The 22239-nt window shown below is 53.4% G+C and overlaps 9 protein-coding genes across 9 annotated transcripts; 2 read left to right on the top strand and 7 right to left on the bottom strand.

Moving 5' to 3' along the window:
* Positions 1 to 16: 16 nt before the first annotated feature.
* Positions 17 to 1357, bottom strand: APUU_41700S (CorA family magnesium transporter; the record flags this gene model as incomplete). Its single annotated transcript, XM_041704912.1, has 1 exon — positions 17 to 1357. One exon carries the CDS (start codon positions 1355 to 1357, stop codon positions 17 to 19), a length of 1341 nt encoding a protein of 446 aa, XP_041557450.1.
* Positions 1358 to 2106: 749 nt separating this feature from the next.
* On the bottom strand, positions 2107 to 3744 carry APUU_41699S (Zn(II)2Cys6 transcription factor; the record flags this gene model as incomplete). The annotated part of the gene is made up of 4 exons (XM_041704911.1): positions 2107 to 2587; positions 2636 to 3038; positions 3086 to 3658; positions 3708 to 3744. 4 exons carry the CDS (start codon positions 3742 to 3744, stop codon positions 2107 to 2109), a joined length of 1494 nt encoding a protein of 497 aa, XP_041557449.1.
* A 638-nt stretch (positions 3745 to 4382) lies between these two features.
* On the bottom strand, positions 4383 to 5955 carry APUU_41698S (flavin monoamine oxidase family protein; the record flags this gene model as incomplete). Its single annotated transcript, XM_041704910.1, has 3 exons — positions 4383 to 5435; positions 5483 to 5730; positions 5778 to 5955. 3 exons carry the CDS (start codon positions 5953 to 5955, stop codon positions 4383 to 4385), a joined length of 1479 nt encoding a protein of 492 aa, XP_041557448.1.
* A 481-nt stretch (positions 5956 to 6436) lies between these two features.
* On the bottom strand, positions 6437 to 8234 carry APUU_41697S (uncharacterized protein; the record flags this gene model as incomplete). The annotated part of the gene is made up of 6 exons (XM_041704909.1): positions 6437 to 6546; positions 6598 to 7106; positions 7162 to 7504; positions 7555 to 7777; positions 7828 to 8159; positions 8207 to 8234. The coding sequence occupies 6 exons, from the start codon at positions 8232 to 8234 to the stop codon at positions 6437 to 6439; spliced, it is 1545 nt and encodes a 514-aa protein (XP_041557447.1).
* A 668-nt stretch (positions 8235 to 8902) lies between these two features.
* On the bottom strand, positions 8903 to 11157 carry APUU_41696S (uncharacterized protein; the record flags this gene model as incomplete). The annotated part of the gene is made up of 7 exons (XM_041704908.1): positions 8903 to 9232; positions 9282 to 10195; positions 10246 to 10574; positions 10626 to 10694; positions 10743 to 10819; positions 10871 to 11012; positions 11090 to 11157. 7 exons carry the CDS (start codon positions 11155 to 11157, stop codon positions 8903 to 8905), a joined length of 1929 nt encoding a protein of 642 aa, XP_041557446.1.
* Positions 11158 to 13557: 2400 nt separating this feature from the next.
* Positions 13558 to 15471, bottom strand: APUU_41695S (uncharacterized protein; the record flags this gene model as incomplete). The annotated part of the gene is made up of 5 exons (XM_041704906.1): positions 13558 to 13901; positions 13958 to 14667; positions 14710 to 14749; positions 14795 to 15067; positions 15117 to 15471. The coding sequence occupies 5 exons, from the start codon at positions 15469 to 15471 to the stop codon at positions 13558 to 13560; spliced, it is 1722 nt and encodes a 573-aa protein (XP_041557445.1).
* A 230-nt stretch (positions 15472 to 15701) lies between these two features.
* APUU_41694A (acyl-CoA carboxylase subunit beta) lies at positions 15702 to 17685 on the top strand (the record flags this gene model as incomplete). The annotated part of the gene is made up of 8 exons (XM_041704905.1): positions 15702 to 15885; positions 15944 to 16070; positions 16116 to 16183; positions 16243 to 16313; positions 16363 to 16673; positions 16724 to 16974; positions 17031 to 17124; positions 17169 to 17685. 8 exons carry the CDS (start codon positions 15702 to 15704, stop codon positions 17683 to 17685), a joined length of 1623 nt encoding a protein of 540 aa, XP_041557444.1.
* Positions 17686 to 18077: 392 nt separating this feature from the next.
* Positions 18078 to 20497, top strand: APUU_41693A (acetyl/propionyl/methylcrotonyl-CoA carboxylase subunit alpha; the record flags this gene model as incomplete). The annotated part of the gene is made up of 2 exons (XM_041704904.1): positions 18078 to 18280; positions 18328 to 20497. The coding sequence occupies 2 exons, from the start codon at positions 18078 to 18080 to the stop codon at positions 20495 to 20497; spliced, it is 2373 nt and encodes a 790-aa protein (XP_041557443.1).
* Positions 20498 to 20677: 180 nt separating this feature from the next.
* On the bottom strand, positions 20678 to 22153 carry APUU_41692S (acyl-CoA dehydrogenase family protein; the record flags this gene model as incomplete). The annotated part of the gene is made up of 5 exons (XM_041704903.1): positions 20678 to 21156; positions 21206 to 21295; positions 21347 to 21574; positions 21626 to 21935; positions 21983 to 22153. The coding sequence occupies 5 exons, from the start codon at positions 22151 to 22153 to the stop codon at positions 20678 to 20680; spliced, it is 1278 nt and encodes a 425-aa protein (XP_041557442.1).
* Between the last annotated feature and the right edge of the window lie 86 nt (positions 22154 to 22239).

Genomic DNA, 22239 nt, shown 5'->3' with positions numbered 1-22239 from the left:
CCCATAACTTATAATATTAAACCCGTATCTTGCTAATTCTCTTCAACCGCCGTAGCCCTCCCCAGGTGACGAGGCCAACACCCAGCAGACTGCCCACGACAATCACCCCAAACGCGGTGCTGCTATCCTCGCTTCCATTGACTACATTCATGCCATACCAGCCTGCAATCAGAGTCCCACCTGCCAGTGCCAGCATCAGGATCTCAATCCGGGCCTCGAGAACCATGATCTGGTTTCGGCGGACACTCAGTGCAGCACGGATTGTTTCTTCTGTGCGCGTGATGTTGCCCATCATCCGTTTTGCCTCCTGCACAATAGTGTCGGATGCTTTGAAGTAGGCCTCGAACAGATACTCGACCTCCTGATGGTCAGAGGGGAGATGTGGTTTCCCGCGAGCTTTGTCGGTGAGGTACATGTTTGCCATATCTTCGTCCTCGGCCAGGACTTCGGAGGTCAGCGTACGGACTTGCCGGGCAGACTGGTCAATGGTTGCCAAATGTCGAGAAAGTCGCAGGAGGGTGTGGATAAGCGACTCGTATTCCTTCTCCTTGTCGGATATGAAGGGCGCGTCCTGGTGCGTCTTCCGGAGGACTTGGGAGACTTCCTCTGCAGTGAGGCTGTACTCTGCTTCCAGGACCGATGTCGCTGAGGCCATCGCTGCTTCGAGAACCCGCAGCTCATATGGCTGGACATGTCCATTACTGCTGTCTAGCAGCTTCCGCTCGATGTTGTGGCTGAAGACTTGCGATACACTGCTATCCGTACCACTTCCACTGCCATCGTTGTCGCTGTCGCTGTCGCTGTCTGGTCTCGGGGCGCCAGTCTCGGCATGTTTATCGGCCACATTGAAAACCAGGACATGATCGCACTCGACCAGCAGACGTAGATCAAATAGGTGGACTAGAATCGCGTGTTCCCTGACCAGGATGTGGGGGAATCCCGGGGAGGGGAGATCGAAGACGCGAAGATCGCGAGTGGTCAGGCCATATTCCTCTGCGATGGCTAATTTCGTTTGACTCTGGACCTTCGATGCGCTCTCCTGGGCTCGTATGCTTGAGTCGGTGCTGTCGCTGAATCGCGAGTACTGCATCGAGGCGTTGCCATTCATGGGCCGTTGCGAGAGTTGGACGGACAGCTCATGGACTCGCTGCGACCGGTCTGGCGCGGTTTCATTGGGGATAGGACTGCCATAGCTTCCAACACTCGCAGTGGCAAATGTTTGGTTTCGCAGAACGCGCCAGGGACGACATGCGACTCCTGGCTGTCGGAGGCAGCCGACGGTCGCCCATTGTGAGCATGGCCGGGATAGGCTTCCTGATAGGCTTGCCAGGGCCTTGACAGGCAAAAGAAAACTCATTGGGAAGAGCGCCCATGCATCAAGTCACAAGGGGTGCGAAAAGTCGTGGAGATGTTGGTATGTGGTTGGTGACTTGGTATGTGCGCAGTTCGGCGTCGGACACAGGCGGATCCGATCGGAGTCCGATTGATCAACTCACTGCGAACTTGTCAATCAACTCATTAACTTGGTTGGTTAATTTTCTGGTTAACTCATTCTTATTATCATTGGCAGGGTGGCAGTAATTATTGTGGCTGGCGATTGCGTCATACGCCTCCACGTTCCATCGAATTGTACAGTTTCAAGTCATGACAGTAATATAATAATAGTATAAATTTACTTGAATAAACAGATATCGGGGTGCAAAATTATGATCCTCATCAGGCACGGGACGCCTTGAGACAAAGCCAGCTGCGTTATTTCAAGGCAATTCCAACTATGCTAGTAGAAACACAAGAGCCCCTTCTGTTACTCTCTTATGTCCATGTTGAGGCGATAACTTGGCTGGTCTCCAGCTTATCAGTGCCCAGAGAGGCTGTTAGTGGTGAAGTTTAGGGCGCTGTGTATCTATTCCTCCGTAGGGTGATCCTGAGATCTAAATAAACGCACCGACGCTGGTAAGTTCGCCTGCGACGATATTTGTTCGCCGGTCGAAGAAGAAATGACGGTCTGGATGCTGTAGGGGTGTTGCTGTTCCTGCTATTTGCATTGCCCAGGTACATGGTATTCCAGAATCGCGGTTATTACACACGATGCCCCGCCGTAAAGCCTCACATTATCAAAGCCGGCAGTGTGCGGATCAGACGAGATGTCCAGCGTCCGGAATCCTTCTGCGACCATATGGCTGGCAATGACTGGATAGCAGCAGCAACATTTTGGAATCCCGTCTTGCGAAATACTGCCTCCATCCGGCTGGAAAAGAACTGTCGGTGCTCGGGCGTCGTGCTATCGGCGGCTCCAATGAAACATACCCAGACAAGGGCGTGAGACCCTTGCTCGTCAGGATGGATGCGCGATACTAGTTGTTTCAACTCCTCTAGGTGTTGCCACTGGTCTTCGTTGTGAGTAGCCCGACCGATATATATTTGTGACGCCTTGATAAACGCCTCGCGCATAATCCCAAGAGACTGCGTATGTGTTGATTCCGGCGGGAGATCGTAGTATGTCCAGTCGAGAAAGAGGTCCAAAGGGAGTTGCAGCATATCCAAGCCCTGGCTCTCGCCCAGAAAGGGCTGTCCGAGGAATTGAAACCTGAAGATATGAGCAGGTGTTCCATATGAAGTAAAGAAGGTGACTTACATGTGTGTTTGCTGGGTGAGGAATTGGTTGACAGAATTCATCGTCATATCGGGCGTATTTCCCGCCATGCAGAACAACATCTGCAGCAAATGGGCGTAGTCAGGACTTGCAGTAATAGTCTCCCCAACCAGCAAGACAATCAGAGTGGCCCATGTGGAGGCGCTGAACAGACGTTCCGTTGGCTCTTGAAAGGCATCACGTCGAAGCCGCGATATGATGGCCGCGCGACCAGACTCTGCAGAACGTCTGAAACAGGGGTGTCTAAGGGCCAAATGCTGTGCCGCAACTGCACAGATGGACTGCTGCAGTAGTTCGTCTTGACAAGCTAGAGGTAGGAGAATCTCCCGGTAGCCATTCGAGATATTATCCAGGACGACCATTATCGGGGCGACCTCGTCAGCAACTAAAAAGTCAGCAATCAATGAATAGATGCAGCAAGATTGTACTGACAATGAGAAAGAAACATCCGAGTTCCAGAACTCAGCGGGGGAATCCATGGCGATATGGAGTTTGGGCTATATATTTGCACGGCTTTACTAGAGGCGACTTCTTCGACAGTCTCGTCGTCAGCTTGGCTGCCGGGCGTTTCACACCACTCATTTAAAGATATAGCAGAAGCAGGGCTAGAGACATTGTCTCCAAAACTTCTGGCAGGGTGGCGTTCATCACAGACAGCAGTGTCTGTCGTACTTGGACAATGCTGAGAGTTTCGAGAGTTTGCATCAGCCGTTTTCCCTTTGGGTCGCGCTGATTGCTTCCGTTTCCCTCGGGCTGACGGTCGATCTGACTGCCAGCGAATATTTAAGGGCGGCTGTTTGCCTGTGCAACTGCTCTGTGGCTGTGGCAATGGACCTGGTGCCGTTACAGGAACGGTGCCCCGTTGCGATAATCCGCGTATCGAGGTTCCCTGGTAGAACCGAAAGCGCCCAGGACCGGAGCATTCGATTCCCTTTTTCTGGCATTTGTGACAGGTCGGTTCACCCCCGTCGCAAACTATGCGCCGTTTGGAGCATTGGAAGCAGCCTGTGGGGATGAGCGGCGGGCTTTTCAGGACAATCGCAGATCAACGTACCTCGGCCATCTCGACGCGGCCGGTTGCTCGCAGACATTGTGAGTATGCACTGCCCAACTATCCGCCAGGGCGATGCTGGATATACAGATGATCGAGATGTTTGAGATGCACAGGCTGGCCAGGTCACGGGGTTCCCCGCAAAGCTGATGACTCAGCGGTGGCATTATGTAATCATGGACAACTTCCTATTTGGGACAGTAGACAATACACAACAATCTATGGTTACGAGTGTACTCATGTTCATTTCTGAAGCATTGACTGATCATACTATTGTCTGTACACCTAATTCAACAACACTGGCTTACTAGTTCGGCGACACCTCGGTATCATCAGCCAACCACAAAATCGCAGTCGCTATTATCCAACTTGCTCCCAAGGTATTGCCAATAGTGATACCGGCTACTGATCGCTCGCACTGCAAGGTCAATGAAATAGAGGCCAATCCGAAATTAATGTGCCAGCTGGGGAGGCTATCTGGAGGCCTACTGCAGACTAGCCACAGAACGCAATATCTGCATTATGCCTGGCTCGCTTGGTGAACTTTACATGATTATATGTTTGAATAATATTATTGAAAAGTGTAGACTTCAAGCAATTGCAGGACCAGTTTATATAAACACGCTCACTCTCTCCTGTATAGTACCATGGCCTTGGTTCATTATATCAGGACCACCTTTACAGGCGGCCGCGCACCGCAGGACGCGGTCTGAGCTCTTCGACGACTGCCATCGCTGCTCGAGTCCCTTCTTCGATCGCACCGTCAATAAAGCTCCGCCATCCAACTGCCCAGTCCGAGTTGGCAAACACCACGTTGCCATGACGAGAACGCAACGCGTCCAGCGACGTTGAAAGCATCTGAGGAGGCGAAAAGAACCACGCCCCCTTGGCAAACTCGTCCTTGCACCAGTTGTGAAAGACCAGTCTCTTGATATCCATGTTACCCGGTGAGAGGCTGTCCACGGCCGCCTTGGTCTGATTGATATCCTCTTCTGGCTGCAGGTGGTTGTGTGCACCGCCGAAGCAGACAATATGAGTGTTCCCAGCTGGCGTTGTTCCGTCGCCGATTGCATAGCACAGTTTGTTGAAGGGGTATGAGATCCCCGTCCACGACCTCATGTCCCGACTCGAGATCTCCGCGTGGACTTTGACGCACTGGTTAACATGGCCGGTGTTTGCTGCCGCCGTGCGCTGTGTACTGAGCGGCGGCGAGATGGCCACAGTGTTGAGCACGTTCAGTGGGATCGTAGAGACGAGACGAGCCCCAGCATGGCGTCGGCCCTCACGAGTAGTGACAGCCACTTTATCGCCATGGTCGTCAATAGATTGGATCGGGCTGTTGAAGGCGTAGGACAGGTTGCCTGTTGAGAGCGCCTCTCTGAAGAACCGAATGGCAAAACTCGACTGCCCTCGCTTGAATTTATACGAAATCAAAGCATCCAGACAGCCTCGATATGAGTAGCCACAAAGCGCCCACCAGTGCAGGAACTCGAAGAAGCTGGTTGTCGCCAGAGTGCCGCAGCTGCAGAGCAGGACGAAGCTCTCCAGGGCAGCCCTTTCACGAGGCGTCATGATGTCGGCAACCTGAGTCAAACGATCCTGCGCAGACATCTGGTCGTATCGTCGAGCTTCAGGGACGTGGAATGAATCATGGGGGAAGGGAACGACTCGACGCCCAAGATCCCCATCTACATCCACGAACTTGTACAGAGCCCCTTCCAGCAATGCATCCTATATACCCATTAGCATCAAGCCACCATAAGAGCAGGGCTACTTACTTCTTCCTCGTGGCTCAGTTTGGCCGACCCCTGGTTTGTACGCAATTCAAAGTGGTTGACGCCGCGAGAAAAGTCAAACGAGCCCTCCAGCTCATTTCGCATCTGGTATCGCGAGATCTCGCGCCAGACGTGAGGCTGTCCCCAGTGAACCCAGGTGCCGCCCATCTCGAAGGGATATCCCTCGATATCAGACGACCAGGAGCGGCCGCCAATGCGGTCGCGGGCCTCGAGAAGAAGCACCTTCAAGCCTGAACCTGTCAGTAGTGTGCCATTGATCAATTGATAGTTTACGTACCTGCCAGGCACGCATCTCGAGACGCTGTAAGGCCTGAATAGCCCGCACCCACGACAATCACATCAAACTGGCCTGGTTCCGATGTGATATTTGTAGGTGGTGAGATGACACCGATCGAAGGCACGCCCTGGACCAGGCCGGTCTCTGGTGTCCATTGAAAACCGTCGCGACTTGTCATGGTGAAGGTATTGACAAGGTCCAAGCTAATCTAACCCGTCGGCAGACACCGGCAGTTATATACGTCTCCCTAATGAGAGCGCCATCCATTTCCGCGACAGGCCGCTGGAGAGGCATAGATAGCACACGGCCCACTTGCTACATCGAGAGAAAAAAGAGAGAGCTTGCCGCCAGTAGGCGATCCACTGTTTTACGGTCTTCGCCTCGGATGCGGGGATCAGTTTGTGGGTCTGGCGGACTGGGAGTTTTGTTTTGGTTGTGGTGGCGATGTCACAATTGCCTAATCGGGAGAAAATAGGGAGAATTGAAACATCTCACCCTGTACATGTCTTTCTAGTCTCGACGTTCATTATACATTTGATCGTGAATGTATCTGCATATTATTAATATTTTAATTGCTAAACGGTATAATGGCGGTATGGTTGTTATTCATCTACTCACTTCCGACGAGATATATATATACATTAAAACACATAAGACGCTTACTCCTCAATTCCTCGCAGATATGGGCAATGATATTTCTTTCTGGCGTAGAATACCCAGTTAAGACAAGCTACAATTGCCATTACTCCTAGCACCGCTGACGAGTAGTCTGTAACTGAGTTTAGCATCATATCCGGCCAAAGGTAACAAACGGACTCACTCATATTGCTTCCAGTGACAGGCATCACAGTAGGGAAGTTGTAAAAGACCAACACTACAACGGCAAGACAAACTGTAGTCAAGTTCGCCGTCCATCCAACCGGCCCTGGCAATCGGAACTTGCGTGATTCCGGCAGCCAGCTACTCGCTCGTCCACGATAGAGAAGCAGCAGGGCAGGGAATGCGTACGAAACATGCTGCAGAATCAGACCCGTCCCAATGAACGCGTTAAATGCCGATGAAGACCCAAGATAGATGCACCCAATGATGAAGACAACACTGGCATTAAAGACAATCGCCCACACGGGGACGTCAAGTCTATCGTGCATCTTCCCAATCCATTTGCTGCCCAGCAGTGCCTCATCTCGGGCAAGAGACCAGGTCAGTCGGGATGCAGTCTCTTGAGCCCCGATGAGTGCAAATGTCGCCGCGCAGCATACGAGTACAACGAAGACGGTTGTGGCGGCGGGTGATTGTGTCGCCTGACGCCAGATTTCGAATATCGGGATACTGCAATAATTAGCTACTGCTGCCGGCAGGAACAGTTAAAGAACTGAATACTGACCCCGTACTCGTTTCCACCACGGCCTGCAAATCATGGGTGCAGTAGAGCATGGCAACCATAAAGGCAAAGGAGGTCGCGAAGCCGATGGTAAGAGTGCTGACCAGAGCCCAGGGCACTGCTGTCGCGGCATTCGTGCAGTCCTCCGCCAGATGCAATGCCCCGTCAATACCAGCATACATATAATTCGGACTGACGAGCCCAGTCAGGAACGCAACACCTCCGGAGCTCCATCCGCTGTCGTTGAGGAAGGTTTCCCATACGTTTGCGGACGGTTCGTAATTGCCAGACGACCGAGCAAGACAGGTGATTGTGATGACGAGAAACGAAGCTAGAGTAATCAAGACTGGAAAGGTCAGCGAAGCATCTAGAGATATCCGATGCCCAGTCACTCACAGGCAGCATCGTGGATCCAGAGCGACCGTTTCAGGAGCCCAATGTTGTACAGCATCACCAGCCCGTTGATGGCCTGGTAGATCAGAAAGTAATGCCAGGGCTGGGCGTTGTAATCTGGATAATAAAAAATGACAATTCCGAGAATGAGCTGGGCGGGGATAATGGCAATCCCAGTGCAGATAGCAATCCAGGCAAACATATTCGCAGTCCCACAGGCGTAGCTCTACCGTCGTCAGTGTACAGCTCTCAAGGCTATAGGGATAGATGTCATACCAACACTCGCCGGACTGGCTTGGGAGCCAGAATCGACGTCCAGTGATACTGCCCACCAGCAGTCGGATATACACTGGCCAACTCTCCAAGAGTAAGTGCACAGGCTCCAACCAGAATGAACATAGCAATGAGACCGTAGGTGAGGGTCACAGGTCCACCCTGGACAATTGCGAGAGCCACAGTGGCAGCAACACCAGCCCAACTGTCACAGATGATCCAACTGGCCGCTATGGTCTGCAACGGCTTCAGACGCCGGCTGCCCTCGGATCGCAGGGTCACTCCCTCGATACGGGACTGCTCGGCAGGGCTGCCGTCCTCCAGCCATTCCTCTACTAGGCACTGTGAGACAAGAAGATACAGGGGAGCGAGTTCTTCTCACCATTCTTAATATCCAGATTGGATTCCATTGTCGGTATTTGAGAGTCGATATTTGTGGCAACAGGGAGCTACCTGGAAGATACAGGGGAGGTGGATAGAGTTATTATAACATTTTGCATACTAATCGACCATCCAGTAAGAGTGATATAGTTGTCAGGACAGATGATGCAGAATGTCGATACGGCCCAGTAAGATGGAATGCGGGGAGACCTCTTGCGAATTACCGCAAATAGCAAAAAAGGAGAGAATAGACTGCAGCAGGCTGACTCGAATAAACTGCTAGTCCGTCTGGTCTCTGTGGAGGGGCTTGGTAGCAGATCCCCCGCCATGCAGTTGGGATCGGTTCCAGCCACCGCCGATATGGTTACCAGGGATATACTGCTTCACACTGGGAGGCGCGGGGTTTATTCCGCATCCCCCGCGAAATACCCTGTCACTGGTCTACTTCAGTCTGTCGACCGAGGATAAGGCACAGCTGGTGGCGTTGGGATGTCCGAGTTGCCTAAAGCGGAAATAATGCGAGAAAGCTTATTGCCTCCAATTCTTCCAATTTATAGTCTGGCCGTTTTCACAGACCAGTCCACGGATTGCAGTATCCCAAGGAGCTGATCTCTACGTTATAGAAACTGGTTGATGGTAAGCCACGCCTAATTCATTTACATCATAATACATAAGTCATTCCAGCGAGGATATTCGGTCAACAGGGATTCAGCAGGGTGTCCACCTCACGATTGAAGTGACAAGGTGTCAGCCCACCCAGTAGCTGGGGGTCTGTATCGCCCATTCCGAGGGAAGCCGTGTTGAATATATCGGAGCCCAGAACCCAGGAAGACGGCGATGGCATATTGGATAGAAGCGAGCCCGAGAAACTGGGGCTGTCGCTGATTCGAGAGCCAACTAGGCCATAATCGAGCATTGTCCAAAGGGCATTGACAGAGGCAGCGTCGATGTCGTCGGTTATGCAGGCGGGATCCAGAAGTGAAGAAAATATATGACCCTGGGCGTGGAATTCACGAAGCCGGACAGTCTAGAACATGGGTTAGTTTAATGGTATTACAATCCGGAGTTAGACATACCATGTTTGCAGCGTGTCCCCATGTCCCTGCTAGGCGCTCGAGCGTGCTGAGACTTTGGTGGAAGTAGTCTAGACTGTCTGAGGAGTGCGGGTCGTTCTTGGATGCTTCGTAGTGAAACACGAGAGACTGTATCCCGCCTACGACTACAATGCAGTATGGGTAGAACGATGACTCCAGGGGGAACCCTGCCTCGCTGGCATCACGAAGAAGGTCCATCAGCTGGTTGGCGTGTTCGCTCGCCGTCTGAAGGGCGCGTAAGGCGAAGCTAGTGGGAGCTTTTGATCCGAATGGCTTTAGACGTAGTCGTAAGAGAAAGGGGTGGTTGAGAAGACAATGACAAAGGTGGAAGAGGGTATGGGCAAAGACGACCTGCTCTCTGTCTGATCGATGCGTGGAGTGCTTGTCTCGCAGTGTATCAACGACAGAGAGGCGTCTACTCCCGGAATAGGATTCAAGCAGCAGCAAGGACGAGTTGATCTTGGAAAACTCCGAGTTGGTGTCCCAGGGAGGTGTTTTGACGGGATTGCACTCTCGGTGCACGTATCGCGTGCATCGTCCGAAGATGGAGGCCATGAGGATGACCAGACCAAAAGGACTGGGAGGCTGTTCGTGATCGATTTCCGAGTCCCAGCAGAGCAGCTCGTGCAGGGTATGCGTGGTCTGCACCTGTCCAGTACGGAGGGTCTCTTCGTCGCATGGCAAACGGACATGGCAGTCGTCGTCGTGGAAGCACAGAGGCCGTGACTTTCCGCATGAAATCAGCCTGTCTAATAGATATCCTGACCAGAACGCTCGCCGGCGCTCCTCTTGCTCCGGGAATGGGAGTGCTTGGGAGGACTCTATCATCAGACGCAGGTCCTGGGATATGCGCGCTGCGAGGCCGACCTTGAGCCAGGCAGAGCTGACATGACCAACTGGAGGATCTTATTAGACACTGGACATTATTTATGAGGACGCAGCCTACCTGTATATTCCACAATGGCAAGCAGATTCACGGTTTGTACCACCTCCACCGTCAAGTTGTCTACCACGGTGAGATGGTCGGTGAGAACCGACATCCACGAGCCTTTCGCATACACCTCGATGGCCTCTGGCTTTCTGCCTTCATAGTATTCGTGGGTGGAAAAGCGGACTGCAGCTGACAGGACGGCTAGCAGCAGGCAGTTTGGTACGATCCCCAGCTCCAGTTTGCGCCGGAACGAAGCCTCTTGTATATACGAATATGGACGGTTATGGACGTGAGCGAAGAAGGTGTCGACGGTGGACTGGAGGACTGAGGGAGGAGGAAGAGAGCTGGTTGTCGGGCTGTCAGTTGAGCTGTAGTGCAGGGCATAGAAGGCTTACCACTGCTCGCTGCTGAAATGTTGCGGAGGCGATTCAGACGGGAGAAATCCATTCTGCGATGGTGATGCTCTGAAAAACGATCAGTATTATTTGCGTTTGGGGACTGGAGCTGCGTACAGGGGTTGGGGCACTGCGCGGTCACTGAGCTCGGCCAGACGCGACTCGAGCATGTTAATCCGCTGCAGGATTGCACTCTACAAGAAGTCAGTATCACTGTCGCACTGAATCAATATGGAACGACCGACATTATCCTGGGCAGCAGGTGGCGGCGGAGGCACACTGGGGTCGGCGACGGTGGACGAGTACGGCTCATACACGCAGCGTTGGCGACTGCGGCGACAGTGGAAGCACACGGGACGCTCCCCAGAGCACTTGGTCTTGCGCCGTCTAATCGCAGCTTGAGGTCAGCAAGGAATGGCTGCAATGGCACTGGCAGTGGACGGTCGCATGGGGCTGGCACGTACCGGCAGCTGGCACAGGCCTGGCGGATTCGCTTGGAAATGCCGGCATTCAGCCGGTCTGGATCGTCCATCGTAGCAGAGAACAAGCAGGCTTGTACAGGAGAAGGAGAGCTGGGAAGAAGCAGAAGACAGTGAATGCAGTGGTGGGTTGACCAGAGTCGACCGTGAATGAAGCGATTCAGCGTAGTGCGGGGACGAGAGCCACTGATTAGTGATGAACTAGGCAGTTTAAGGCAGTTTAAGGCAGGTTCAAGCAGTTTAGTCTGCAGATATTCGAATCCAAGGGCTGCAATTGGCCAATATCAGATCCACGCAATGTGGAGCACCCATGGGGGTCCGGCCTGGGGTCGGCTACAGAAGAACTGAAGAACTGAACTGGAGACTGAAAACTGGTAACTTATTATCTACAGCTTTGGTCTATTTACTCGCAATGTGTATGCATCCCAGTCCACCGGTCGCTTTGCCTGGAACTCTGCCACCCCGTATGCCCCTTCTCCGTCCGGCCTCATCATGCCATCAAACAACGCCCTGATTCCTCTCGCCTGCTCTTCCGTTCCTCCGTGAGCCCAGGCCAGTCGGACCAGTTCCTTCGACATGCGCGACGCCTCGGGAGACGCGATCTTGAACCGGGTGAGCGCTTCGTCTAGGAGGGTTTGCAGTGACTCGGCGCTGTCTGCCAGATCGCTCACCAGCCCCCGTGCTTTCAATTCTGGCGCTGTGACCGGTCGCGCAGAAAGCATGGCCTCTCGTGCGAATGCAATGCCCCATTCGCGGATCACATACTTGGAGATGGTGGCGGCGCAGAGACCCAGCTTGACTTCGCTGAGCGTCACACTGGCAGTCTTGACTGCATACCGCATGTCGCACGCAAAGGCCAGCCCAACACCGCCACCAAATGCAGGCCCGTTCAAGCAGGCAATCGTCACTTTCGGAGACTGATCGATGGCCTCAAACAGGTTTGTGAGTCTGTCGAACTGCGCGTCGCTGCTCGAGCCTCCCTTGCCGACTGCGGTGCTCCCTTTGCCCAGATCCATCCCTGTGCAGAAGAACTTGCCATTGCCCGTCAGGATAATGCGCGAGATGGAGGAGTCTCCCCCGGCATCTGCCACTGCCTTGGTAATGTTCTGCATCATTGCGACCGTGAGGGCATTCCCATTCTTTGGCCTGTTGAGGTTGATCTTCAGGTTCACCCCCGACCGAAACAGCTGCAGTCCCTCTGTTTCCTGGACGAGCTTCCAGGAGAGCGATATTCCTGATTTATGTCCTTTTCGATCAGGCTGCGATCGCTTCGCCGACAGGGCTGCTCCTGCGCGACTGCTGTTTGGCAAGGCAAGCTTCCTGGAAACCCATTCGCCCGTCTCGACCAGCCTGGACAGATCAACCCCTGTGCGAACCCCCGATCGCTCGAACATGTAGACCAGATCCTCACTTGCCACGTTGCCCTTGGCCCCTGGAGCAAATGGACATCCTCCCAGTCCGGCAACGCTGCTGTCAAACACCCCGAGGCCGCACTTGTACGCCTCCCACACATTTGCGACCGCGCCGCCGTATGTATCGTGGAAGTGGCCTGCCAGCTTCTCAAGGGGCACCCCGTTGTCCCGCAGATATGTTATTAGTTTGCGGACCTCTGCAGGCGTGCCGATTCCCAGAGTGTCGCCGAGACTGACTTCGTAGCAGCCTGCATCGAGCAGAGCCTTTGCGCATCGCAGCACGGACGAGGGCTCGGTCGGTCCGTCGTAGGGGTCTGCGAAGATACACGAGACGTAGCTGCAGCTGTTAGAACCGTACCTAGTCATCTATTGGAGTGGACTGCGTACCCTCGCACCCAAAGCCCTGCGCTGGCTGCCTTGGCTGCCACCTGTCGAGCTCTCTCCAGCCCTTCGTCAACGGTGCAGTTGATGTTGGCTTTACTAAATCCTTCGGTCGCACTGATGAATATAGCGACCTCCTTGATGTTATTCTGCAGGGCCTTATCCAGTCCCTTGAGATTGGGGACAAGCACCGGCAGGCGTAGACCGGGGTTCTTGAGCAGGGCTTGGATGTCCGGGGTTTGGACTACCGTCTGTGCGTCGGCCAGCTGGGGAATTGCGCGGGGAGAAACAAACGACGTGAGCTCGATAGTCTGCAATCCAGAGTCTCGCAGTCGTCGTATTAACTCCAGCTTTGTAGTGCTGTTAATCGACTGCCGGATGTTCTGGAGGCCATCGCGCGGGGCAACCTCCACGATTCGCACTGCTGGCGGATTCTCCATCTTGACTCGATTGACAGGCCAACTCCGGGGACAGCTCATGCGGGTCTTAATGAGTCCTCTCATGCCTCGGTCCGGGCTAGCTACGAGCTGTCGAGAGTGGGTGATGCCATCTCATCCGGGCTATCCGACGTCGGACCGATGCAGCCTCGTTCCACTGCCTATCGGTCCAGTATACACTGGCTACAATGTTGGTCATTCATATTCAATACTTTCATTCAATCTATAGACGCGCACGGGGCTTCTGCTGTGCCACCAGACGGTTGCCCGTGTCTCTGAGCAGGTGTTTCTGGTGCTTCCCACTGCCAGTCTTGGGGAAGTCGTTGCCCACTGCAGCGTCGCCAATCCAGAAGACATGCTGCGGTGCTTTATGCCTGCCCAGGGTGCTCTCAACCCACAGCTGGATCTCTTTGTCGAGCACTCTCTGGCAGCCCGGAGTTGCCTTTAAGAAGCAGCCCACAACCTCGCCGTACCTCTCGTCCTTGATGCCCACCACGCTGGATTCGCTGATCGAGGAATGCGCCACCAGTCGGTCCTCGATCTCCCGGGGGAATATGTTTTCTCCTCCTGTATCAACAATTGTCAGCTCTAATTGATGTTGATTGAGTAGTGTGGGATGTTACCCCGGATAATGAGGTCCTTGATACGCCCGGTGATATGCCCATATCCCTGCTCATCAATCATCACCTCGTCGCCTGTATGCATCCAGAGGACTCCATCTGCATCGAGCTTCATGACCTCGCGCGTCTTTTCCTCGTTCTTCCAGTACCCTTTCTGCAGTGCATATCCACCGACAAGCAGCTCCCCTCTGTGCCCCCGAGGAAGAATCTTCCCGTGCTTGTCCACCACCTTTGCCAGCGTATGCGGCATGACCCGCCCGATTGTAGAAATCCGCTTGTCTTCAGGGTCATCCAGCGATGTAATGAAATTAACCGGACTGGTCTCTGTCATCCCGTACGCAATCAGCATCTTATCCACGCCCATGCGCGCCCGGATCTCATTCATCAGCGTCTGAGATACCGCCGAGCCCGAGGCCAGCCCGGTGCGCAGCCGACGCGGCTTCTGGCCTGTCTTTGCGAGGATCTCCAGCTCCGATATGAACATTGTCGGGACGCCCAGGAGGACGGTCGCATCCTCGGCCATGAGAGCGTCGACGACGCAGTTGGCGCGGAAGTGGTCAGACGGGAAGATGATGGATGCGCCGTAGCAGAATGAGGCGAGGAATCCCATTACAAGGCCGAAGCAGTGGAATAGCGGTGGCCCGCAGCAGACCACGTCGGAGGGTGTAAGGCGCATTGCGTTTCCGACGAAGCGTGCGTTGTTGACGATGTTACTGCACAGTTAGAGAAGTTCTTTACAGTGTGGGAGGACTTACATGTTTGTCAACATCGCTGCCTTTGGCGAGCCAGTGGTTCCTATGCACGTTAGCTTTCTTCATGATACTAATGGGAGTGTCGTACCAGATGTAAACTGCAGATTGAGAACGTCCTCAGGGGCGAGCTTCGCCTCTGCCTGTGCCAGTTCGCTGTCTACAGATGCTGCACGTTGCTTGCGGAGAAAGTTGCTGTATGTGTCCAGCATATTGTTGGCCGAGGGCATGTCAGCCCTGAACAGAATGACCTGCTGCAGCTCTGACAATTCATAATTCTTTCCATTCGTTGCCTGGAGATTCTCAACGTGATCCGCCAGGCTGCGCGTTCCAATGTTCGGTGCTATAAACACGATCTTGCAGGCTGGTCATAGATCAGTTTCTGCAGACTTCAAATTTAGAATGAGACGTACAGCTGCGATAGACTGCATTCCTCAGCTCATCCGGGGTATATGTGTTATTCAAGACAACAACAGGACACCCAATTCGAGCTGCACCAAGAAAGACCTCGATGTACTCGTAGCTGTTGCCATCCATGATCCCTATACAGTCGCCGTGTCGCAGTCCCGCCCCGAGCAGCGCCTTTGCGACCACCCGGCTGCGGTCAGCGAGCTGGCGATAGGTAAGACGAGTAGATTCCCATGGCACAATTAAAGCCGTGCGATCGGGAAAAGATGATTCCTGCTGGTCAATGACGGCGCATAGCGTCTTGTCGAGCCAGAGGGCGGGTTCTTTAGGCCCGTGGACGAGAGAGAGCTGGGAGGACATGATCTGTTTGATACAGTGAATCGACAACAGAGATCAGAACATAAGGCCGCTCAATTACCCTGTAACCCAATCTCATTTATTTGACTGGCATATACTCTGGAGAAGGACGTGGAGACCGTGGGCCGACTCCCCGGATGCCTCCCGGCCATCGGTCCGACACGATCAGCAACTACAATTAATTCACCAGTACCGCCTCACGGTCGTTAGCTACTATCTGGATATACCGCAAAATGACTACAGAATCAGTATTCCCCGTTCATCGCTCGCGTCTCGACCTGCGCGCGAAGCACCTGCAGCAAAACAGGGCCGACTGGGACGACATCCTCGCCTGCTTCGAGGAGGCGTTGAAACGCGTGTCCGCCGAGGGAAATGATGTATCTCTGAATCGTCATCAGTCTCGGGGGCAGTTATTGCGTGGGTGATCATTATTTCTAATATATCCCTGTCCACTGTCTAGCTAACCCAGGCGCAGCAAGGGATCGAGTGGCGCTTCTCCTGGATCAAGACACGCCCTTCCTAGAACTCGGTGCATTTGCTGGATTTGAGAACGCAGACTCAACACCATGTGCAAATTTGATAGCAGGAATTGGCAATGTCAGGTTTGTACTGCCTATCCAGTGCCATGCAGAGTGCTGATGAAGCAGTGGCCGGCCGTGTCTTCTCATGTCGCACATTCCAACGCAGAGTGGAGGCGCGTGGAATGAGATGACAGGTACGCTATGTTGTGTACATTCCAGCTGGACGTTTGATTGGCATTCTGATATTCCACAGTTTTGAAGGTGAACCGGATGATGGAGGTGGCATTCGAGAACGACCTGCCCTTGATCTCGCTCGTGCAATCGGTATTCTCAAACAACCATAGATACTGTAAATCAGGACTAACATGTATAGGCCGGAGTGTTTCTCCCCCAGCAGTTCCGCGTCTTCCACAAGGGAGGCCAGCTCTTTCGAGACCTGGCGGTGCGCACGCAGCATGGGAAGCCGTCTTGTGCCATCGTCTTTGGATCCTCCACTGCTGGAGGGGCATACCATCCTGCACTATCAGACTACACCATCTTCGTAGAGAACCAGGCTCAGGCCTTTTTAGGAGGTCCACCTCTTGTCAAGATGGCAACCGGAGAAGTCATCGGTGCTGAGGAGTTAGGAGGAGCGAATGTCCACGCGACAGTCACCGGTCTGGCTGACCAGATCGCTATTGACGAGTGTGTCACTACTTTCAAGGAATATCTGGTATTAATGCTAATGCGTACAGGTTCGATGCCATCATAAAGGCTCGCGAATGGGTGGCCTCCCTCCGAGAGCGAGCAGTGCCTATCCAGGGCCTGCTGACCCCTACCGAGCCACGGTATCCAGTAGAGGACCTGCTATCTCTGGTCAATCCTGATATCCGGAAGCCATTCGACATGCTCGAGGTGCTGCTGCGGATTGTCGACGACTCGCGGCTGTCGGTGTTCAAGCCAAAGTATGGCACCAACATGATCACAGCGTGGGCTCATATCCAAGGTACCTCTAGCAGCCTATATCACTATATTACTATATTACCAGCTAACTGATATCAGGCTTTCCCGTCGGAATTGTCGCCAACCAGATCTCAGTGATTAATCCCAACGAAGCTGCAAAAACGGCCCAGTTCATTCGGATGTGCAACCAGGAGTAAGTCCCTACTCCCTTGTTACTTTTGTTATACTGATCAACAGAAACACACCCATCATCTTCCTGCACAACGTCACTGGGTTCATGGTCGGCGCCAAAGCCGAACATGCTGGTATCATCAAGATGGGCGCTCAACTCGTCTCGGCCGTCAGCTGCTCGACCGTTCCGCATATCTCGATCATCATGGGCGCATCATATGGAGCTGGTAACTACGCCATGTGCGGTAGATCATATAAACCCCGGTTCATCTTCACCTGGCCCACCGGTCGGTGCAGCGTCATGGGCCCAGACCAGCTATCGGGTGTAATGGAAACTGTGCAGGTACAGAGTGCCAAGTCAAAGGGACAGGTCCTTGAGCCGGAGAAATTGAAGAAGCAGGTGGAGAGTTTCCGCCAGAGTGCAGCGAGGGACAGCGAGTCCTACGCGACCAGTTCGATGCTCATTGACGACGGCATTATCGACCCAAGGGACACCAGGGACGTGCTGGGGATGTGCCTCGAGGTTGTGAATTTGAATGGCGTCAAGGGGGCAGAGGCACACAAACTTCTAGCTAGAATCTAGTATTCTTTAGTTGTATTTACATTATCACGTCTTTATTTTAGTATAGCCATATAGTTACTATACCAGCTGTCCATGGACCACTCCAACAGACCACATCAGCAGTATCTCCGCTTCCTCGAGTATTGGACCCCTGATCGACAGCTTCTTCTCCGGCCAAGAAATCCTTTCCCCGGATCGAATTCCCCGGATCGATTCCCTTCCGTCGTTCCCTGTCGTTCCCTGTCGGTCCACATTTGAACTGGCTGGACGGTCCGACGAGCAGCGGTCCGATATCCGAGCCCGCCATCCAGACTCGCAGGCAAGACCGGATACTGCGGCGCAATAAAATAGATATTGCCAGGTCGCAATTCAACTGCAATCGCACTATATGCTCTTTGCTCCAATAAACGAACATGGCAGCTCCCTCGCAGAACGGAGCGACCGTCCACGCGGCACCCCTGCGGCCACCACTCTACGTCGCGCCCTCACCGTTACGAGAAGATGGCAGACCCATTATCCAGAAGGTCCTGATTGCAAATCGCGGCGAAATCGCCTGTCGCATCATCCAAACATGCCGGAAACTGAGCATAACGACTGTTGCCGTCTACGTTGACGAGTAGGTCCCGCAGCGCCCTTGCTCAGTGTAGTCACTAACAGAAGCAGAGACGCATCATCTCGCCATATCAGAGATGCAGACGAGGCAATCAACATTGGAAGTATTGATCGCAGCGCGCGCAATCCATTCCTAGATGTCGACCTCCTCATTCGCACTGCCCTGTCTGTAGACGCCGATGCCATCCACCCTGGATACGGCTATCTCAGTGAAAATGCCGACTTTGCACGCTCCATTCGCGAGGCTGGGATGATCTTCATCGGGCCCAGTGACACTGCAATGTCTACTCTAGGCGACAAGCGGGCAGCGAAGGATTATCTTCGCGAACATGCCCCAGACGTCCCCCTAATCCCCGGTTACGCCGGGTCAAGCCAAGACGCAGCAGAGCTCGGTAGAATCGCAGCGGAAATCGGCTTCCCGGTTATGCTTAAGGCCTCTGCTGGTGGTGGAGGTAAGGGAATGAGAATCATCCGCGAATCAGGGCAGTTGCAGGCTGAGTTGGAGCGCGCACAGTCGGAGGCCCAGCGCTCGTTTGGGTCGGCGGACTGTATTCTGGAGAAGTATGTCGAGAGCAGCAAGCATGTTGAGATTCAGATCCTGGGCGATGCACACGGCGAGGTGGTCTCGTTCTTCGAGCGAGATTGCTCAGTGCAGCGGCGACATCAAAAGGTCATCGAGGAGACGCCCTGTACGTTTCTCACAGACAAGACGAGGAAAGATATGAGTGCCACCGCAGTGCGTATTGCCAAACTCATCAACTACGAGAACGCCGGCACGGTCGAGTTTGTAGTCGATGCTGTAACGGGAAAGTTCTACTTCCTGGAAGTCAACGCACGACTGCAAGTCGAGCATCCCATCACAGAAGAAGTGACCGGAGTCGACCTGGTCTCGCTCCAGCTCTACGCCGCTGCAGGGGGGAGTCTACGTGCCCTTCCTGCTCTCCAAGATCTCACCCAGCACGGCCATGCCATAGAGTGTCGTCTCTGTGCTGAAGACCCGCGCAAGAACTTCTTCCCCGAGCATGGCAAGATCCATCTGTGGCTGCCTGCATCCGGCGTGTTGGCAGCAGGCCGTGATGTGCGATATGAAGCTGCAGTGCAGTCCGGATCCTCTGTCTCGATCTACTTTGACTCCATGATTGCAAAGATAGTCGTCTGGGCACCAACAAGGGCCCTTGCGATTGAGAAGATGGTCAAGGTGCTGGCCAACACCGTCTGTGCTGGTGTCCAGACCAACCAGCTTCTGATGCAGCGATGCCTCCTGCACAAGGCCTTCCACGACCCTGCATACACCACTTCCTTCCTCGGATTGCATCTCGACGAACTTCTTGGAGAGCCTGCTGGCCCTCTGTCCGAGATCCGCAAATCGCTCTCGATTCTTCCGGCAATTGCGTTGCGCAACCTGGCCAACTCGCCCTCATCTCAGAAACGTCCTTTCCAGAATGTGCGCCGGCGTTTTCGAAATCAGCATCACGACCCGGCTAATCTACAGTACGACGTTGTTACAATGGTGGACTGGCCGTACAATATCAAGACAGACCCAACGATACCGCTCATGTGCGTCTGGACGCCAGAGCACGCCGGGTCATCCACCCACGAGGCACATCTCCTCCCCCTCCCTGAGAGTGATACCTCGCAAGATGATAAACGCTCTCCCACCAGTGCGCGATATGGCCAAATCAGCCAAGCCCTGAGGGATGGACGAGTAACCAGCGCCGGTACTCGATACACCGTGAGCGTCGATTCATGGAAGCCCGCAGAGGGAGACCCTGCCCTCAAAGAGTCCTGGCTATCAACCACACTGGAGACCAGCCTGAACGGCAAAAAGATTCTTGCCCATGTGGCTGTAGTCACGGACCGACTTGAGGCCCTTGCTGGGTGTCTGAACCGAACACAGACAGTCTTCTGCCATGTCCCAGCCATTGGGGCACCCGTCGAATTCAAGCGTGATACCTCGCTGTCCTTCATCGAGAGCACGCGTGCCGCAGCCAGCGGTGGAAGCGATGAAGAGCAGAGGACCGTGACGGCGCCGATGCCGTGCAAGGTACTTTCGACGCTGAAGAAGAACGGCGAGGAGGTCAAATCCGGCGATATTGTGATGGTTATAGAGAGCATGAAGATGGAGGTCACCATCAGTGTCTCGGCGGATGGTAAATTCGAGACGAACTGGAAGGAGGGCGATGCTGTTGAAGAGGGCAAGACTCTTTGTACCGTTAGTTAATGTTAGATGTTCAATGAATAACTCAACATATATGGTATATTGTACATTGATATAGCTGTACGATCTCAACCATCACCGAGGTCCCAATACGATGGCTATAATACCGCAGGATAAATGATGAACAGATAATAATACCGTAAGTTCCGTTATTTATTCGTAATACACCAGTTGAATTACTATTTACAGCTTGCTCAGCTTCTTCATCGCCCGGATCTCTTGGTTCACAGCCAACTCAGACAGAATCTCCTCGCTGCCGCCTCCTACGACCATCACCCGAACATCTCTACTGACCTGCTCAATTCTCGCGCCACGACCGTTCTTGGAATATCCGAGACCTCCCAGAACTTGCTGAGACTCTCTATTAACCATCTCCAAAGTCCGTCCGGCAAGAACCTTAAGGTTGGCGAACAAGCCACCCATCGCCAGGTCCGTGCCATTTGCCTTGGCTGTCTCTGCCATATACACCAGCTGCTCCATCCAGGCATATGTCGCGTCCAGACTCCGGCCCATGGCTGAAAACTTGGCCCGAATAACCTGGTTCTCGATGAGCTTCTTGCCAAAGGTCTCGCGAGTAATGGCATGTTGGTAGGCATCTTCGGCACAGACTCGGGCCATCCGCAGCGATGTACAGGCAAGCCAGAGGCGTTCATGGTTAAAGTCTATGCATGTTAGATGTATTCATCGTTTCATAGGTGTGCGAGCGCGTACTGTTCATGATAATAGGAAAGCCCTTGTTCTCTTCCCCGAGCAGGTTGGCCACAGGCACCTCGACGTCGTCAAATTCGATATATGTGGATCCTGCACACCGTTAGTTTCATACGAATCTTCAGCATATGTCTAGGTTCGTACCACTGGCAAGAACACCCGAGTTGTCAATCTTTCTGCACGTCACGCCGGGCGCCTTGAGTGGGATGATTAGAGCCGACACTCCAGCTACGCCCTCTCCCCCTGTCCGCACAGCGGCGGTGCAGTAGTCCGCAAAGATACCGTTGGTAATCCATTTCTTGGCTCCATTGACAATATACTTGTCACCTTTTCGTTCCGCAGTCGTGGTGATACCGGCAACATCAGATCCAGCTATATCAGTCAGTCAACTGCACCAGATAACGAAGAGAACAGGAAACCAACCATCGGGCTCAGTAACACCCAGGCAAAATCGAATCTTGCCACTCAGCATATCAGGCAGAAACCGATCCTTCTGCTCTTTATTTCCAAAGTTAATAACAGGCGGTCCACCGATTGAGTTCCCACATCCCAGCGCCCAAATCACCCCGAGATAGCCACATCGCGCAATCTCATCAATGAGAACCAAATCATGGAAACCATCCCATTCCTCCGCCTTGATTCCGGCAGGGAGCAGTTGGCCCTTGAGATGGTCTGCAGCCAGGGGAAATGGTGTAGCAGCAGTGTAGCCGAGCGCTGCGTGTCGTTGGTGTACCTATAGATAATCAGTACGGGCATTATTTTACACATTTAATCCCATACTTCAGCAGGAACAGCGCCGTTCTTCTCCCATTCTTCGCAATAAGGAGCGATATGGGTGTCAATGTAGGACCGGACTTCCTTTTGCAGGCGTCGGTGGGAGTCCTTGTAGTACGGGCTGTACCCGCGGTTCAGCCAGAGGGGGTCAGCGAAGGGGAGGGTTGATGAAGACATGGTGTGCTAAATAATATGTATATTTACGAGTTTCGGAGTATCGAGGTTATTATCCCAATTATAAACAGCTTTTCTCTACTCTTCAA

Source organism: Aspergillus puulaauensis, chromosome 4 (genome assembly GCF_016861865.1).
Source record: "Aspergillus puulaauensis MK2 DNA, chromosome 4, nearly complete sequence".
In the NCBI taxonomy this organism is placed as follows: domain Eukaryota; kingdom Fungi; phylum Ascomycota; class Eurotiomycetes; order Eurotiales; family Aspergillaceae; genus Aspergillus; species Aspergillus puulaauensis.
This window is presented reverse-complemented; position numbering and strand designations above follow the sequence as displayed.